The following is a 19,793-nucleotide window of genomic DNA, read 5'->3' as shown; positions in this document are numbered from 1 at the left end:
GACAGAGTTAAATTGAAAATATTTCTACTAGTTTTCATTAATCAACCCAGGACACTATCACTGACATAAAATATTAAAGAAAACAAAAAAAAGGCTGTCTCTATACCAATGAATGCAACAATCTGTAAAGGTTGACTGGAATTGTTATATAAAATTCTTTTATAACACTTTCCAGTAAAATTTTATGGGCGTGGTGTAATGGCTGGCTATTTTTTACAGTAAGCTTACTGTATACATTTCTTATACCTTTCCTGTATGTTTGAAGTTCGTGTATGTTTGAAAACATGAATGACCTAGACAGATGAAGCAGCAGCAGGAACTACGATGTTCACAAGAAAAATAAATTACTATTCACTAGAAACATCATATGTATATACACATATATATGTGTGGTTTTTATAACTGTAGCCTTTAATTTGGGGAAACAAATCAGACTTTTGGGGAACAGAATGAAGTTGTGAAGAAACAAATGTTGTTGTTAATATGGATAAATACCAATAGTATCCACCAGACAGTAACTCTTTGGAGTCATTACCTAGAAGACAATTACATTAAAAAAGAAACACATACACGCACCCCCTCAAACCCAGACAAACTTAATTTTCCTAAAGGTTAACCATGTCTCAGTGTCTAATATACTGATCTTGGTAAGGCTAGGAATCTAATTTCAACCATACAAATGATGTGCTAACTTTGACAGGATACAAGCTACTGGGATGCCTCAGTGCAACAGTGCTGTGTTCAGCTGATTCAGAAAAAGCTCTCTGATTATGCTGGAGAGGGTAGAAGGCTCATACAGAAGTCAAAGAACAACTTCCAGTGAAAGCTCTTGTCATTCTGAAAGGTGATGAAGTAGAACATATAGAAAGTAGTCTGGTAGCTCTCTGGGGAGGAAGGAAAGTCCAGTTTAGACCCTTACAGGGTAGGTAGTTTATTCACTAATCCATTCCAGACCACAGTGTTTAAGAGATTTTTTTTATCTTTGTTTTCAGAGGACTCAGTTTAGACATGTGAGAACAGGACATAGACCAGATCTTAGAGATGGACATCTTTTGCATTAAAATAATCTTTAAAAAAAATAATCTGGATTTATTAAAAACAAACATAAAAACATTTACTTTGTTGAGCTATTCAATAAATAAAAATAAGTAACATCACACTAGAAAAAAATTCTTTTGCTGTATACATGCAGTTTTCTTGTATTATATATGTATGGGAAGACAAACAGAGGATCTGAATGTTTACTTTTGAGTGCAAGAACAGTATTTTCTCATTGAGACAGATTCTCTGTACTCACTTTTACATGAGTAAAATTTTCCCTATATTGTTAGGTGCTGACCACTCATACTTACTTTGGTGGTCTGATATTGTCTGATCAGGTTAAGGAAATATAAAAACATGTGTTCCCATACTTCTCAAGGCCAGTAAAGTAACTGGTCGCTTAGCATCAGTAAGCTTATTGTTTTATACCAGTGACAAGAAAATTCCACTGAAATCACAAAAGTGAAATGAAAAATCTGGATTTATCTTTTTAGTGTATGCAAAATCTGCAAATAAAACTCATCAGACATGGTTTCTCCATGTTTCATACAGTAAGATAACAATTGAAGAAACATTCTTGAGTCCTCGCTTTTCATAGGATACAAGAGTTCTTTTACTGTATGTGCTAATCTAGTTTGACTGTCTGCAAATTCAGGTTGGATTTTATATTTAAATTTCACTTCCACTATTTATTGCTCAGGATCCAGAATTCCATTATATTTTTCCTCATTTGTTTCATTTGATTAAATAAAATGTTGTTTTCACACTTGCATATTGAAATACATGTCACACAATAAGTTAAATGCAGCTGGTATATTCTGGGAAAAAAAAAAAAAAAAAGGAGCTCATAAAGGCACTTAAGCAGGGAAATCTTTCAAGAATAAATCAAAATAGTTCTTAGAAAGCTCTTGTGGGAAAAAAAATGGCACTGAAAGAAACTACCATTTTTATTATAGTGGGTGGGAGCCCACAAAATTAAATTATTTATGGCATAAGAGCACTCAATAGAAACATGATTCTGGGGCAAATGTGACTCTACTTACGCCATAGAATATCTTTCACTTCAGTGGGATAAAAAGAAAAAAATTGGCCACTCTTCCCAGAAGAGGCAGGAAGTAAAGACAAAGGCCAAGAATAGATATATTTCTAGTCTAAAGAACATGCATTGGTCCCCTGTTGACTTGCAGTGTTTATTTTATTTAAGGATAATATACAAGTTACTGTAGTATATCAACAATCAGTTATTATTACTATAAGTGTTTGCATTACTTTCATGCAAAATCCAGTTCTTTGAAAATTATTAAGATCATTATTTTTATTTTATATAGAGGAAATGTTAGTACGGAGAGAGAAATGATTCACCCACAGCACACCATCTGTTTTGATTATTTTTGTGATGATAAGAGTTCCTACACTCGTTCCCACTATAGGGTACACCTACTGCAAAAGGCCCTTTCCAAAAAGGCTTACGGTCCATGTAGGAAACTTGGATAAAAAGGGTTTTCTCTAATTTATTGATGCGAAAGTGATATGGACGTTTTAACTGCAAATAACTACCGAACATAGCCTGATGGTTAATCTATAAGTACTGTTTAAAGTTAAGTAAGCTAAAATCACTGGCATGTCCAGAAATCTAGTACTTGCTGAGGTCAGCAAGATTTGTACCATAGTAAACTTGACACACACATAGCTGATTGCAGGATCAGGACCTACAAGGCTGAGACTACACAGTTATTTGTTAGGAGTAGATGATGATACAGGAGTTGATGATACATATTTTAGTGTAATCACAACACTGCCCTCTCCCTAATTTTGTCACTCCCAAGGAGAGAGTAACAGAACCTGGACAGTGTACAACAGGTTCTTGCTTCATTACAGGCTGAAACTCCATGTGGTTTTTCATTTATCCACATACAACTATACTTCTGAGAGAAACAACTGGGTATAAAGTGTGCTTTTTAACATACCTCTCCTTTCTTCTAAAAAAACAAGGCAGACTATATTGTCATGTCACAGACCATTTCATCATAATGTCAGCCAAGTCAATGGTCATTTAAGTAAATCTTACTTGTTTACTGACATGAAGGCTTTACACCCTGACACATTGCAAAGATAAATAAATAAATTCAGATTATTAAGTACATAAGACTGAGTCTCTTGAGCAGCCAATAAAATTTTGTTGCTAACCATGCATGTATTTATATACTTAACTAATGCTTAGATTAATTCCAAATTGAAATATGTTTGCAAAACACGTAGAATGAAGTGCCTCCTGCACATGCTTGCTCTCTCTGTAGACTACAGGGAGAGCCCACATCTTCAGTTTAGGTGAACTACTTAATTTAGGTATGGCTGAAGTCAAAGTTAACCCCACACTAATTTATTCATATTTCCAATTGGTCAAGGGAAATCTGTTGCATTCAAGAGTTTTCAATGTAATCCAACTTCTCCAGAATAATATCTGCTGGAATTACTGGCTATAAACAGTTTTTAGATTAAATACATTAAACTGGTTTTCCTAATAAGTAGCAATGATCATATATTATTTGACCAACTTTGCAACTAGGCACATTTAGCAAACACACTTCTTTGTAACAATGTTTTCTATTCCTTATCATTATCTGGTTCTTTGCCTTCTTAGTAGCTCCTTGCCCACTGTGGTGTTAGACTTCCTTACATATAATCCTGGGCAAGGTCTTTCCACCTCAGTTGCTGATTCCTGTTCATCAGAACTAGACCCACGCTGCCTTTTTTGGCATGCTATCTGATCTCAATTTAAATGGTCCTCTAAAGCCTGTACAGGACACTTCAGTAACTACTTCGCTTTTAAAGCTGCTTGACTTATTTCGGTGTCAAATGTCGATACAGAAAATAGAAACCTTAGTCTTAGTCAGACTTTCCTCACAGTTGTTTTTTCTAGAAGGAAGCTGAGAGTGAAGCTGCAGAGTGAAAGCACTGTCTGTCATCCCTGCTTAAATCTGGACATTACAGAGGCAGGAATATGAGCCTTAGGTCTCTAGAAGGGCAGCCAAGAAGGAAAATGGCTTTACCCACTGTAATGAGTGCAGGTACCCGGGTGCTGGCACTGGGGGCTGCAGGGCAGCCTCTGTGAAGAGAGGCCAGGGCTGCCCGTGCCGGGCACGGCCAGTTCCAATGGGCCCACTGTTGAGCCCGTAAGCCAAGATGGTTGCACTCTAGGGAAAATATATTTTAAAAGGGTAAAAACACCATGTGACAGTGTGAGGAGTGAGGAAAAAAAGCAAGAGAAACAATGCTGCAGACACCAAGGTCAGGGAAGGAGACACCGGAGCAGAGATTCCCCCTGTAGCCCATGGGAAGAGACCACGGTGAAGCACGTATTTCCCATGGAGGACCCCATGTTGGAGCAATGTTATCCTGAAGGACTGCAGCCCATGGGAAAGAACCACTCTGGAGAAAGGAAAGAACATGAGGAAGAAGGAGAGGCAAAGTGTTGTGAACTGAGCACAACCCCCATTCCTCATCCCCCTGCACTGCTTGAGGGAGAAGGGGGAGGCAGAAGAGTCAGGAGTGAAGTTCGGCCTGGGAAGAAGGGCAGGTAGGGGGGAAAGCTCTTCTTGGTTTCAGTTTTATTTCTCACTATCCTACATTGATATTAATTGGCAATAAATAATGCTGTTTTGCCCATGACAGTAACTAGAAAGCGATCTCCCTGTCTTTCAATCACAAGCTTTTTCATCAGATTCTCTCCCTTTGTCCTGTTGATGAGAGGGAGTGAGAGAGCAGCTGGATGGTCACCTGGCAGCCAGACAAGGCCACCTCACCACACATGTTCTCTGAGATAATGAATTGCTAAATCCAGGAACTCCAGGTATCGAATCCCTGTGTAGCACAGAAAGTAAGAACACTGGAACTTCTTAACTCTCACTACACTGCTTAAAAGTTATGAGCTGATAAACTGCTTTTTCTTCAATTTCAACATAAAATACAAATGTTTACCATTCACTTATCCTTTAAATGGAACATGGCTCCAAGAATGTTATATACAATCAAGTCCAAATGGAGAGAGAGATCCTTCTACATGTTAGATCTTTAAAATTAGAAATATGAACTACTGAAGATCTTCTATTTCATATGCACTTTAAGATAGTTGATAATCTCATCATTTATTATTCATATTTTTCTACTTGAAAGTGCTCATGTAAGTTACCCCTATGCTTTTCAGTAGCAGGAACTGTGGTCATATGACTAAGTTATCATGAAGCAAACTGAGATGTAAACTCACAGTGCACATGAAAAGTGGTAGAAATCAACTTACATTTATCATACAGGAGCTAACACAGTGAAAGTTCATACCCTAGCTCTTTTAGCCATTTCATACATATTACCTATACTTTGCACTTGCCATATTTGCTTCTTCCATTTCATCTGTTCTTTAGAAAAAAGTATGCACAGACCACTTTGTGATGAACAGAAAATAGTGTAAGGGACCAACTATTCATTCTTACCTGTTCTTCTCATGAATTTTTAGGATTTCGTGTGTCTGTTGTAGCAGCTGTTTTTCTAGCTTGTATGTTGACAGTGAATTTTCCAGTAGCTGAATTTCAAGTCTGGATGTTTGATTTAGCACCTTAAGGATAAATTAAAAACATTAAAGTTTATATTGTCCTGGTTATGTTTTTATAGCAACCTAGTGCAACTATTTCATTCTGATTTGATGATTCATCAAAAATCGTTTCTAAATCCCTTTTTTAACCTCTGCTACTCAGCTGGTGCAAATGAACTCAATCAAGCTACACTGATATGTACCAGCTGATATTCTGGCACCCTGTTTACTGTAGAATAATACTAGGTCAGCAGAAAAAGCAAAGGTGACTGCCAAGTAAGCTTCATTTCAATGGAAAGAACAAGAGGTATGCCTCAAACGTGCATTCTTACGAAGCATGCTTAAACCAGAAGACTGTAAGAGTACTTGGACTGAAGCCAAAGTGTTGCATCCGCTGTTTTGTAAATAGAGCTCCTACTTTAGTTTTCCCCTGAGTTCCCTCTTTTGCAGTGTTGGCAGAAGTCTGGTGTCTGCTTATGTTATCACTACTTGCACTCTTACACAGATTTTTAAGATGAAGGCTGTAATCCTAAAAATTACTTTGTGCAATTGTCTTTCACTCTAGTGGTGGTCTGTATCAATAGCACAAGTTTTACTAGGTACATCAGACTGAAATAAGCCTTTTAACTAAATGAAATAGAATAGATTCTAACAAAAAATAATTCAGAATTGGAAATAACAGAATGTTTTAAATAATTAAAACAATAATATTAATTAATATTAGTTGATTTTGTTGGGATATCATTGTTCATTACATAGCATCTGGAGTGTGTGTAAATAGTTTTTGTAGGTATGTGTGCATGCAGTAGTTGAGATGCAATCACTTCTGGAACTGAAAATGATACCTCTAATGGAATCTATCAGACCTTTCTTGGAAGGACATTTATCAGTATCATCATAGGATTACATGGTAACTTTTTCTCATGCATGCCTGATGTGATTTTGTTACAGAACATAAAGCAAAGAGAATGGCTCTCAAACTCAATTCAGTGCTTTATTTTTATTTTAAATTGTTGACATTCACAGAACAACTTGAGTTGTCCTATTTTAAAGGGTACAGAGGTTGAAAAAATTGAAAATTATTAGTATGTAGCTCTTATGTTGTTCAAGATGGACAGACTTGGAAGTGCCAGGAGACATCACCACAGTTTCAGAATGTCCTGGCAGAAATTGAAGGTGTATTACAAAGGCTGGCAAGGGGTAGGAAGACAGTAAAGCACCAAAAGATTTCTGAGGAGGATACATTTGTGGAGCAACTTACAAAACATCAATAAAGCTTCAAGTATAGAAGAAATCCTAAAGGGAATCACTGTGACTTTAAATGTCAGATCAGTGAGATTTTAAGGAGGTGGATGCTCTATCTTCAGTCATTCAGACTCCTTAGTCTGCTATGAGTATTTATTAGAAGCATGGGATCCTGGCCTGCCTTTCTCCTTGTATCCTACAGACCTTCACCTCTCTGCCATGCAGCTGGCTACCTCCATCACTGACAAGATCAGACTCTTTTCACTTATTTGAAACACCTGCACCATTCAGACCTTCATCTCTCTGCCATGCAGCTGGCTACCTCCATCACTGGCAAGATCAGACTCTTTTCACTTATTTGAACCACCTGCACCATTCTTTTCTGACTGATGGTAGAGCCAGAGGCTACAGGGACTTTCTCATAATGATGAAAGAGAGGAGGTAGCAAATGCCATCACTGAGTTGGAAGTCAGAACAAGTACTACATCAAGAAAGAGCCACTCCAACTGATAGTTTGAACATCCCTTAAATTCTTCAGCAATAGGTGTAGAAGGAGGAAGTCATCCACTCCTTCATACAGTTGCCATTGACACATCTATCTTGAAGTGGTTTCTCAAAGAAGTGAGACAGAGGCGATGTACATTTTGTTCCTTACCTGCTTAGAGGAGGAAACCGTGAATGAATATTCAACACTTACACCTAGGTAGGTCTTTTGGGATATAAGAAGAGTTCCTATACCTCCTTTTTCTTTACTGAACATATATTACTGACCATAGGTCTTCACATCTTATGTTTCCATTTAGATATTCTGTTGGTACTAAATTAAAGATTTTCCCCAACATTTTCATAAGTCAATATACTATGTTTTAGAAACTGCAGTCATATGAGATCACAACATTTGTAAGTGAATGTTGATTTATTAACCAAGATGTAGAAAAAAAGGTGCAGGGAACCTGTGTAAGACAGTGTATATGTCTTTCATAATTACTGTTGTTTCCCAGTGTACTGTAATGTGATTATGTAAAAACTTGGTAATGATATTGTAAACATGAGTGAGGACATTAGAACAGAATATACAATCTTTCAAGAAGTAGATATGCTACTAGAACAAACAAACAAAATAAATGCAGTATTTTAATTCCCCTGTTCTAAATGAACAGCAAATGCAGTGCAGCTGATAGTATACCACATGCTACAAATGCCAAAAGGAAGTCAGCAAAAATAAGGACAACAAATATGCCTCTTAAACCAATAAAAGAATTCCAAAGACAAAAAGTAGTACGTATCTTAGCAGTAAGCCCGGTATGAAAGTCTACTCTCGGTTAGGACAGTGATACTCTTGTCATTTCAGTCACAAAAGTAATTTTAGTGCTAGGAATCATATGGAAATGGATCTTTAAATTCATGTGATATCATACAATTTTACAGTAATAAAAAATTCACTGTGTTTTATAAAGAAGATGCTTGTCCCTCTCTCTTTACAGTGTAAAAGCTGCAGACATATACACTACTTTTCAAATAGCTGGGAATATCTTGCAGAAAAAAATAAAATTTCTTCTGATAGTAAAGAGGCAAACAACAATGGAGATCAAAAGGCTCCATTTTAGCCTGAAACTTGTTATTTAACTTGACACTTGTGTCATTCACAGTTGGTAGCTGGGCTGTTTATTTGAAGTCAAATGCTGATTTAGTTTCCTGGACAGTCCTGCCTGCCTTACACACACAGAGCTAAACATACTAGCCAAATGAAATCAAGACAGACACATAACAAAGGTCAGTCATCACCACTGTTGGTACCAAGAAACAAAGTGTGTATGTTTCTTGGAGCCCTGTGTTGAAATGTTTTCTGTGGTGATGCACTGAAAAAGAAAGAGGATGGGAAAAGTTCTCTGCAATTAACAGCTTTTAGAAAACCACTCTGGGAACATACCTGGGTTTCAACATCCGTGAGTTTTCTTGTCTGCTCTGCTGTCTGGCTGAGGAGGCTGGTCCCTATCTCGAGCATCGTGGCAGTGTGGTTCTGCACAGCGTTCTGCTGCAGCTGCACCATCTCAGATTTCATGTTTTCCACAATGTAGTTCTCAAGCTGTAAAAGAGAAAAGGTTGTAGCTGTGGTATTTTCACCTGTTTAGACATTCTGGTGACATAAGGGTACATAGCTGGCATTCTTGTCAAAAGCGGAAATTTCAATGTTTTCAGGGGGGCCCTAAGTCTCACTTGACCCTATGACTGTTGGGGTAGGGACCTGACTATCTGAGTAGTCCCTTCCAGTCACAGATTCCCAATGTTTTTCTAAGTATCATGGCCTGCTTGCATGAGCTGGAGCAGGACCTGCCTGTCTCCATCTATGTCAAGGTTGGAGGAAGCGTTTGTGGTAGAGATGTCATGGCAGCTCCAAAATGAACTCCTAAAAGAACAAAACACACCACAGGGAAATACCAGCTCCTACATGTACATCACAACTCACATGTGAGTCCTTCCTCGAAGAGATCCTACCATATCCTACCATATCCCTGGATTGTTCCTATCTCAGTCATTTGGCAATATGACTTTTTACTGGGTTAGATCCCCACAAAGAGTTTCACAAACTCAGTAATGAATACAGCTTAGTTTAGATGTGACCAAAAAATTGTAAAGGAATAGAAACACCATCATGGCAATAAAAGGAGGAAGTTGTTGACCAAAAAATGTAGAAAGCTGGTTTGCTCCTTTATTTTTGTTGTCTTGATATTGTTTGGATTGCATTTTCAGTCTCTTGAACAGAATCTGAATTAGGACCCTCTAAATAAACTGGGCACCCCATAGAGAGGGACACTTTTTGTTTTGGTTTGTTTTAGTTAACATAGGCAGGGTCATTCCCCTCTAACTAGCTAGATCCTCACCCTGCCACAGCAGACCAGAAACCCAGGACTAGTCTACAATATGATGAGATATTGTTCCTTTCTTACACAAGCATTATTCTGGCATCTTGCTTGATATGCTCCATAAAGTATTAACATAGAGAAAAGTAGCCGAGAACACTGTTTTCAGTACCTTCCACTGAAATCATCTGGAGTCCAGCCAATCTACATCCAGTGAAGAATTGGTTCTCAGTTTCGTCTTGGGGCTGATCATGTTTTTTATGGTTAGCTCATTCCAGACTTAAGTAACGACTGTTTTACATAATATTTTTAATCACAATGGACCTGCTTCTGCAGCAGTAAGCATGTTTCATTGTGAGAGGTAAACTGCACAGCTAAATAGTAAGAACCAGATAGAGTTTATTTAAAGATTGAAGAAAGGAGGAGGAGTCTGATATACAGTGTGATTAATAAGAAGGGCTGCTTTCATCCTATCTATAAGCACACCTGTGCTTACAGGTAACTGCTGTTAAATGTTCTGATGAGCCACATCAGCTGAGCTTACAAAAGATTTATTACAGATCTGATCATTTATGTGCACCTCCTACTAGTTTTATAAACATTTTTACAGAGAAAGAACACTGACACACTGTAAAATATTTTCTACGTAAGACAGTTGTTGGTGTTTTGTTTGTTTGTTTACCCCAGTTTGGAGAAGCACTTAATACCTATGATGGTCAAAACCAAAGTGAATGTCCTACAGTTTCAGACAACAAAAGCATTTGTTTGAATTGACAGGTAACCACTCTGGGCTGGAAACACGCAGAGTGTTTTAAGTGGTGGGGAATATTTCTCATTGAATACTCTGAGTATTAAAATGAGATTTAAAAGCCAAGGAAAATTGCGTATTACAAAACAATGTCTGTAATGGATGTCACTATTTTCCACTTCCAGTGTAAGTTTACTTCTCTGTTTTAGTTTATTACTGTGAGATAAGTGTTACAGATATTTAGTTCAAGGGAGATTTTACAGATCCATCACATTTCTACACTGTGCTTTTATGTTCCGAATTATTTTGCCTGCATATCTCTTTCACATCAGATAATACATTTTTAGTGACCCTTTGCTTCTTGTTGTTTTTTAACCAGTAATTTTATTTTTTTCCAAACTGTCCCATGGTTGCAAATAATCTCTACGAAAGAGCCCCACAAGCTGGATGGTTGTCCTTCTCCATATTTTGGTGTAGCTACTGTAACACCTGAACAAGAAGTTCAAATTTCTCTCACAGCTTTCACTTCCTAATGAAACACAGGCCTCTCAAGTCATGGCACTGCCCATGATGGGGGTATCAACACATACATTTCCTCACATCCAATCTCTTTCGTTTTCAGATAAGCCCACAGCACGTCTGTGGTGTGGCTGTACGGTGCCTGATTTATTAGTCCGCAGCTCTCTGAAACTGCCTTGTTGTACACGGACCATGTGGCAGATGTGTGTAAAGGATATCTGGGAAAAAAACCATGCAGAAATATGGTGGCTACACTTATTACACATCAGAAATAAGAAATTAGATATTTTCACAAAATAAATAATAATAAAAAAAAAAACTGATAAGGATATAAATATAAAAAGACAAAAAACTTGCCTGTTATTTTACTCATATTACAGAAAGGATTATGTTTGAAAGATCGAATTGCATCTGTGTGGAGCTAGAGCAGATTTTGACCAGCAAGAACACAGGCAGAGATTGAGGCATATTGAATAACTTGTACTTTTAATTATTGGAGTCTAACACACTCCCTATGATATCCAGTCTTAGGCAATTGCCCTTGGTTACTCACCCCTAAAATAGCCTGTGGTTGAATCTGAGACTGACTCATTATAACAACAAAGCTGATTTTCCTGTTTCAGAATTACTCATTAAATGCTTTTGTAAATATTTTGTGTTCTGTACACTGCCACAAGTTTCTGTGAGCACATCTCAGGAGCATCAGGAGCTATTCACTCAGGCAAAGGAGGGTAGAACAAGGACTGAAATAACATAAAGATTCTGTTACATTAATTCCCCTTCCTTCCTTCACTAACGTCTTTTAGTTTGCTCAGTAGATCTACTGGTTGCAATACTGGCTCTGCTAAAATCAATGGCACAATTCCCATTGACTTCAATAGGCCAAGATTTCACCTATTATTTTTATTGCAGGAAACTAACATTTACCAGGTTCATTATGGTCAAGCACTGAGTTTTATCTGAAGCCTCCCGTTCTTTGGAGGCATTGTATTAAGTGTACTGAACCTTAGACTGAGCTTTCTTTGTGGTTAGTTGAGAGGAATAACATCTATTTAACAGGTGATAAAAGGATCCTTGCAGGGTGGCCTCACAGAAAATGTGACATGCAGAAACCTATTCACAGAAGTAAATTCAGGAACATTTAGGGTTTTAATTCATTTCTTAGAACCCCTTCATCTTATAATTAAGTTAAGTTCAATTTGTCCAGAGATTCTGCAGTAAATATATAATGTGTGGTGAAATACCCTTTTCAGTGAATCTACTTTTTACATTGGGATTTTCAAATATTTTTATTAGTGTTTCAACTTATTTCAGTTACTTTTTGTTGCGAAAGTGAAACAGAATTATTTTCTGCATTTCTTTACCCCCCATCCCACCCCTCCCACTATATGGCTTTCTATACTGCATTGATGTTCTTGTTATTAATGTGGCTGCATCTGCTTTCAGTAAGACTCATTACATTGCACAAGAGTTTTCAGTAATGAAGAATTACCAGTGGGATGCATAATAAGTTATAACATTATCAGAAATAAAACTGTCAGAAGGTTCAGTGTTATTGTTTAATAAGCATTACAGAGGATTATGCATTAAAAGTATCTAGCTTTTTCTGGACAATGTTTATTGAATAATCTTCACAGAAACCACCCAAACACTAATAGAACTATTAAAGTGGATACTGTAACTTATAGCCTAAATAAATGATAATGATTTGTGGCAGATGGCTTATAAATAAAATAAGAGCTTTTTCTTTTACTTTGATCAAGTAATGTTGGTCCCATGTAATTATATGTTAAGGACTGCTATGATAACAAGATGACATTAAGTTTTCATATAGTGCCTTAGAAAAATAATGCAAGTTAAAGTAACAATAGACTGCTCTCCCTCTCCTACCATACATTGCACACCATTTGGAACAATAGAAAGACAACACACCAGTGATGTTTTGTAAGAGTTTTTTTGTCTTGTCTTGCTTTGCATACCTGAAGATATTCTAATAATAGTATACCACAGCAATCAACGAGAATTCAGTTCTTCTTTCTTTGTTTTTCTGTCTGAGAGAGGGCCATAGTTCCCAGCACTGACAGATATAAAAGTGATGACATTTGATGTAATTTGTATTTTATAAATAAAATTTAAAAATATAAATAAAATAATAAAAAATAATAAAAACAAGCAACCTTAGTGGAAATAAGCTGTAAGAAGGTGAAATATATAGAATATCATAGAATTTATTTGATTTTTTTCAGAAGCAGGTAAGGGTTAGGAAGGAGTTTAACACCAAGAAAAGTGATTTTATTTGTGTATTGAAAAAGCCAACATTACATTTATTTAAAAAAAATAACATCTTCTATGAACTATTTGTCAGTGAGAAAAGATGGATAAAATGACAAATTTACAAAGATGCAGCTTTCTCGTATTACAAATGCAAGGAGTAGAGACCAACCACAATATATCCTTCCACTATATCTGACTGTATGTGATCAGCGAGAATCAGGGAAAATGAACATGGATGGCATATAAAGGCAATAAATAATGCTCAAATGTTAACATGCTAATCTGAATCTGATTTGGAATAACTTTACCTCGGCTTTAAGCATGTCAAGGAAAGCACACATCAGCCAGAAAAAGAATTGTAGATATACCATCAAATAAGACAATGAAGATGACTCCTTTTCCAAATCTATCCTCAATTAGACTTAGTAAGATTGCAGTAATGATTGCACCAAGGGAGACAAGAAGTGATCTATTTGAGGAAGAAACTTCCTCAGATCTTTGGTAACTGATTACCTACATTAAGATGATATAGGATGCAAACTCATAATTTCAGTGAATTTATGAAATCAACCTTTCTGAGATAAAGCAAGAGCTTTAAATGATTGGTATGCAAACTGGACTCACAGAAAGGCCTGTTGGGATATGTAGTATATGAAGCTTTCACAACAAAATCAGTGGTTATGAAATATACATAAATATTTGTGGATTTCAGTTGTAAAAGGAATCAGAAAAGTAATCCAGAAACTCTATACGGAGCCAAACAAATATTTTTGAGGAAAGCTGGTTGTAGAAACTCTGTTTTATCTTTTTTTTTTTTTTTTTTTTAATGCAATATACCCAGACTTCTAGCCTTAAGGCAACAAAAACATAAGCCTGTTAGTTTTTCAGTTGTAGGTTGATGATAGTAATTATTTGCATAATACTTATGCAATTCATTATTCTGTAATTATTTTTGTAGTTTTGTTGATTTCTGTAGTATTGCAACTCATCATTTTGATTTCTTACTTAGATATTCTTTATATCTTAACCTTAAATCACAGTATTGTGGTTTTCCTTATTCTATTCCTGACAGAGAAACAATGACTTACAGAGTGTGAATATCCTCCTAAACTACCTCAAGCTGAAATTACTATCTGCCTTTCTGAACTGAAACATTTGGCTATTTTTTACAAACCAAATGTTTCAAACATCCAAGATATTTTTCCTTAAATCCTTGAGTCCTTGAATGTCTGAATCTTTGACATTTCATATGTTTACTATCTAGCTATAAAGCATAATTAATAGACACAATTAAATTGCCATCAGGAGAAACTGGTGGTTGACTATGTATGTTTAATTTATAGCCTGCATAAGACATACACATATGTATATGTAAAATGTGACCATATCCTCATATATGCGGAGGTTCACGGATACAAATAACCACTATTTGTTTCTTTAGCACGTGACCAGTGAAACCACAGCTGCATCCTCAGCACACAGCGACCAAACTCTGTCTGATTCAGTCCCAGCTGACTGATACTGAGATTTCTAATCCAGGTGACTTCCAATATACTAATGACACTCATCCTCATGGTGATTGAGCTGGGTTTTATAGCAACCTTCAGTTAAATAAAAGTTTGCTATGAACAAAAAAGAAACTTCTAGCTAGTTAAGAAAAAAATAAAATTAAAAAACCCCAGGTTTTCCTCTTCAGACAAACAAAAAGATGACCAGCCATCTTTTTGTCAGAAGAAATAAAGGATAACACATGTAAGAGATTATTCCACAACACAGGAAATAATCTTTCTGCTGCATCCAGCATCAGTATAGTGTCTGCAGGAGTTTTGTTTTCAGTTCTGAATGTTGCAATTCAAGAAAGATGTACATTATTTTGGGAGCATGTACAGAAGATGAACAGTGGTAATAAATCTAGAAAATGGAAAAATTTAGGGAAGTTTAGATTAATAAGAGGGTTAACAAGAAAATAGCTGACTAGATAACTGACTAGAAGGACATAAAACTGCAAAGAGAAAGAGAATAATCTGTTTTCCACATCCATCAAGCTGCAGTAAGTAAAGTTTAACTTTTACACATTAGGGGAAAAGTTTTCTAACAGTACAGGTAATAAAATATTAATAGGGAATCTGTGGGAAAACTGTGAAAATTCCATCACTGGGGATCTTAAAAGAATAATTTAGCTAAAAATCAGGCAGATTATATGGTATTTTATAGTTCTTTCTAGTTCTATTTTTTCATCCTTCTCAGGTTTTTTATTACTTTACTTCAGACCTAAGCTCACAGACTCAATATTTGGAATCAAACTCTATAGCAAAATCTCCATTGGACTAAGAAGGGGTTTGGAAAACTCATCTCCTAATGAAACTTTTAGAAGGAATTCAATAAAAAAGAGGAGTCTCATGAATTAAAAGGACAATGACTAAAAAAAAAAAAAAAAAAGACAAAACAAACAAAAAAATCATATAATGATATAATTAAGAGGAACTGTTCTGTACAGACCAAATCAGCAAAATAAGGAAAGTCACTGAGGATGTTTCTGAACATATGAATATACCTCAGTAGGGATGCAGACTATAGAACCACCTGAGAAACTATTCTGTGAACCAGTGCTGCAATTATAAAATGGCAGCACTTTATTGTACTCAACTAAGCATTTGGCTGCTTTAGAAAGTACAATCTCTGAAAATCAATCAATTTGTGGATATTCAAGCTTGTGTCAGTGGTGGCTTGGCATCTCTGTATCATGTCATCTTATGCATTAAAGTACATAAAATGTAATAGGCAATAATATATAAAGATGGTGGAAGAGTAGACTGTATAGCATCCCACTAGAATCTTGAGAAACTGGAAGCAAAAGTATTTTTATTAATCACTGTACTTTAATATTGATAAAAATAATCTTTGCTGCACCAGTCAAGACAAGATATGGGGAACACGGAGTTCTTTGTTTCAAGATATCAAAAGACTTTCCGAGTTATGCTTACCCAATAGCATCATATATGGGTAATTTATGAGAAGGTTGAGTTTCAGTTCCTCATGAAGTATCTGGCATATCAAAGACACTGTATTGATTTAGGCCAAGTATTGATTGTACTGGCTTGCTAACTCAATCTGAGTTTTCTACTAAGGCATCTTCAAGAGATTTTTCCAATTTGCTTTCAAAGTTTTATATCCCTCAAAAAACTTACCCACTTCTAAACCAAACCCCAAAAATCTACATAAATGAAAACTGTCTTTTCAAATGTAATTAATTACAGTTATTACAAAATCATACAAAATACTTATAAGAGTTATTTTCAATTACTTCTGTTTGAAAAATAGATCTCTCAGTTTTTTAACCTTAAGGCTTAATAAAGTCAGTAAGCAGCATAACTGAGAATCATATCAAAAGTGGTCCCATAAGGAAGCTACTTATAACAAGTAAATCATAACAATATGTTCTCATTTTCTACTGATTAGTAATATTTCTGGTTCAAAGAATTATCCAGTTTAATGTTAACCTTTACAAATTTTATTACAGCATCAACCATATTTTTCTTTCTTGATCTAACTTTCCAAACCACTTAATTCTATAAACTAAATTAATCTGATTATACAGTTGACTGCAAACATGAACCAGCCCCAGTATACACTGAAGGGGAAGTCATAATTATAGAAAAGGCAACATCTGCAATGTTACCCTAAACAAATTAACATCTGTGGGGATTTTTTAAAAAATATTTTCCTACTAAAGTGTGGAACTAATTACTTTTTTTTTCTCAAAGATACTTTTGGTGAGGAGTATTTTTCAGAATAACTGATTTTGGAACAACTTCTGTGTAGAATATTTAGACACCTCATGGCTCATTCCTAGAGTATGGACATACGATTTACAATCAAAATTAGCTCCACTGAAATATCTCCTCACTACTTTACATATGGTTCTTGAAAAATGTAATCTTAAACTGCATAAATAGTTCTAGTTGCTATATTGCACTGCCAGCTCATATCTAAACTTTTAGTGAACCTGGGAAGCTGTAGTATAGTTTGGAATCTATATATAACTTTTTATATGTGTTATAGGAGGTAGTATAATGCTTTAACATTGTATTACTTAATCTATTTTTAATTCTGCTTGGTTTCTTATACTCATCACTATGACATATGAGTATATTGTTGGTATTCTGTGTATGAAAACACTTTTCCAAGAAAGTCTGTGAAATTAAGACTCAACTGCATTACCTTCTAGTCTTTGCACAAGTTTCTTCTTTCTGTAGTGCCTTATATAAATATCATAGAAGGGGAATCTCTTTATTCACTTCCATTAGCTCTGCTTTCAGCTCTTAGGTTCTATATTTTAGGTCGGCCCTGGTGAAGAAATCACAAATCCTTTTTATTACCATTTGTCTATCTTTCCTGTGTAGGTTGCAACATCCTTGGAGATTACTCTTCTGCCTTTCATCAGCACCTGATACAAAGTCTCAGTCAGCTGAAGACCCAGGAGATTACATTGTGATGGCGACTGCCAAAAATCTACAGTCTTAATTTCGTGTCTTTTTTGAAAGCATAAATGGGAAGTTTAGATGCACTGAAACCGGTAAGTACTGCAATTTTAGTACATATGGGGCTACAGGAATGCAAGGGCATCCCCTGGGCCATCAAACAACTTCCCCACCTCTTCCAGGCAACTACTTATTTTTTGCCTTTAACCTGGAGAAACCCACAAAACATCCACTCCTTGCATCCCCTCAGTCTTAAAACACTCAGTGGAATTCATGATCTGTGCATTATGTATTAACATCATCTGTGTGTGTACTCCTATCATAAATAAACTAGTGGTGAGGAAAACAGAAAGTGATCTTATATCTTTTGCTAGGTGACAAGGAATAACGAAAGCTTTCTAAAGTTTCAGTGTTACCAGAAATGTAAATCTTACTCTGTACTCCCAGTCTGTGATGCCTATGATGTTTCACAGATACCTGGTAAGGACTGAACCATGGTAGGGCTTTGACTTGTTCAAAAACAGATGAAGAAGTGCAGGGTCAGTGATCTTTGTGGTCATGATTGTCATTTATGCAGCTAACTTTACCTCAAAACAGGGAAAAATGGAAGCAGAATGTATCTGCAATGACAGCGTGGTTCGTGGTCTGCTCAAAGCCAGAGCATACTGCTTCCAACTTCTGACTCTCAGTGAAGCCTTTGACAAGCTAGCGCACCTGAGCAGCCAAGGTGTTTTGCAAGCAGATGAGATCCCTTACCTCAGCAAGTCTTACTTAGTGAAAAATGTTTAAAAGAATCCTAGATACACTACACAGAATGATAATATTTTTATCAAGAGCCCTGTTCTTTTTTCCTCCTTTCCTTTGCCTAATAATAGCAAATATTATTTTAATTTGCTTTACGTCTTGTGTTCAGCATTTGGCTTCAACACTGGTTTATACTGAACACTGGTTTATATTGAAGACTGATATTCTCGTTCATTTGCACCTAATGTAGCAAAGAGTAAAGCCACTATGTTCTGTAAAATCCATTCCCTTGCAGAACCGGGGGAGGTAGAGGCCTGAAATCTGCTGAACTACTTCAGTCTATCAGCAATTAATATCTAGACAAGGGTCTCTATATTATCACACATAGTATTTATGTGCATAGATTTACATGAGTGTATAGATATTAAGTCCTTTAAATTATGGGTTATAAATGTAGGTAGGCAGCAATGTTCATTTGTGTACTATAAAGTTTGGCTATATTTACGGTTCTTAACTTTTATTACAATAATCTGGGCATAAGTGGTTTAATGTAAGATGTTCTGGATACATGAAAATGTTTACCTTAGTGTTACTACAGACATTAAAAAATTATATTGATACATCTCTGCTGGAAACACTTTATAATTTTATGACACAAATAAATTAAATTTCCAGAAATAAATGTAGCAGTAAACGAAGAACTTCAGTTTCCCACAGCACTATAAAAAAGTTAACAACTAATACAAACTCTAACACCTTTTACTTCCATTCTTGTAATTCTATATATACCCATTAATCTGTAAGTGCCTCCAGACATACCTATAATTCTCAGCATTATAATGAATATGTAAGTCTTCATACTGGGGAGATGGTCCTGCCAAAATATGTGCAGTCCCAGAAAATTTGGTTTCTTCTGTGCTGATGGATCTGATTGCTTTAATACATGTCAAACAGTGAATTAAAATATATAAATAAAAATGTTGCCAAATACTCCCTCCACATAATTATTAAAATGAGAAAAATGCATAAAAATCTCAGATTGAAACTCACATATTCAGTATACATGTACATATATTTACATATGCACATACATGTATGGATATACAAATTAAGAATGAGTTCATTCCACTAAATAGATTATAAACCCCCTATTTTAGAAGCAGCAGTGGAAAGATCTGAAGTTCACTAGACTATGTAATGAAATATCAGGTATTCAAATTAGCTTGCAGAAAAGAGTATGAAACTTAATAAGATAAAAGTGCCTTGGATTATCTGAAATGGTGTAGTTCAAGATA

The 19,793-nt window shown here is 35.8% G+C and overlaps 1 protein-coding gene across 1 annotated transcript in view; it reads right to left on the bottom strand.

The window, feature by feature from the left end:
• The window catches only part of ANGPT1 (angiopoietin 1), a 162,736-nt gene that overhangs the window by 80,571 nt on the left and 62,372 nt on the right, over positions 1 to 19,793 (bottom strand). Inside the window, exons 2-3 of the mRNA XM_033000156.2 lie at positions 8,802 to 8,957; positions 5,529 to 5,650 (exon numbers count right to left, since the gene is read on the bottom strand). Coding sequence (XP_032856047.1) covers positions 5,529 to 5,650; positions 8,802 to 8,957 — 278 coding nt within the window. The remainder of the gene's footprint in view (positions 1 to 5,528; positions 5,651 to 8,801; positions 8,958 to 19,793) is intronic.

Source organism: Tyto alba, unplaced genomic scaffold (assembly GCF_018691265.1).
Source record: "Tyto alba isolate M040663 unplaced genomic scaffold, T.alba_DEE_v4.0 Super-Scaffold_9, whole genome shotgun sequence".
NCBI lineage: Eukaryota > Metazoa > Chordata > Aves > Strigiformes > Tytonidae > Tyto > Tyto alba.
This window is presented reverse-complemented; position numbering and strand designations above follow the sequence as displayed.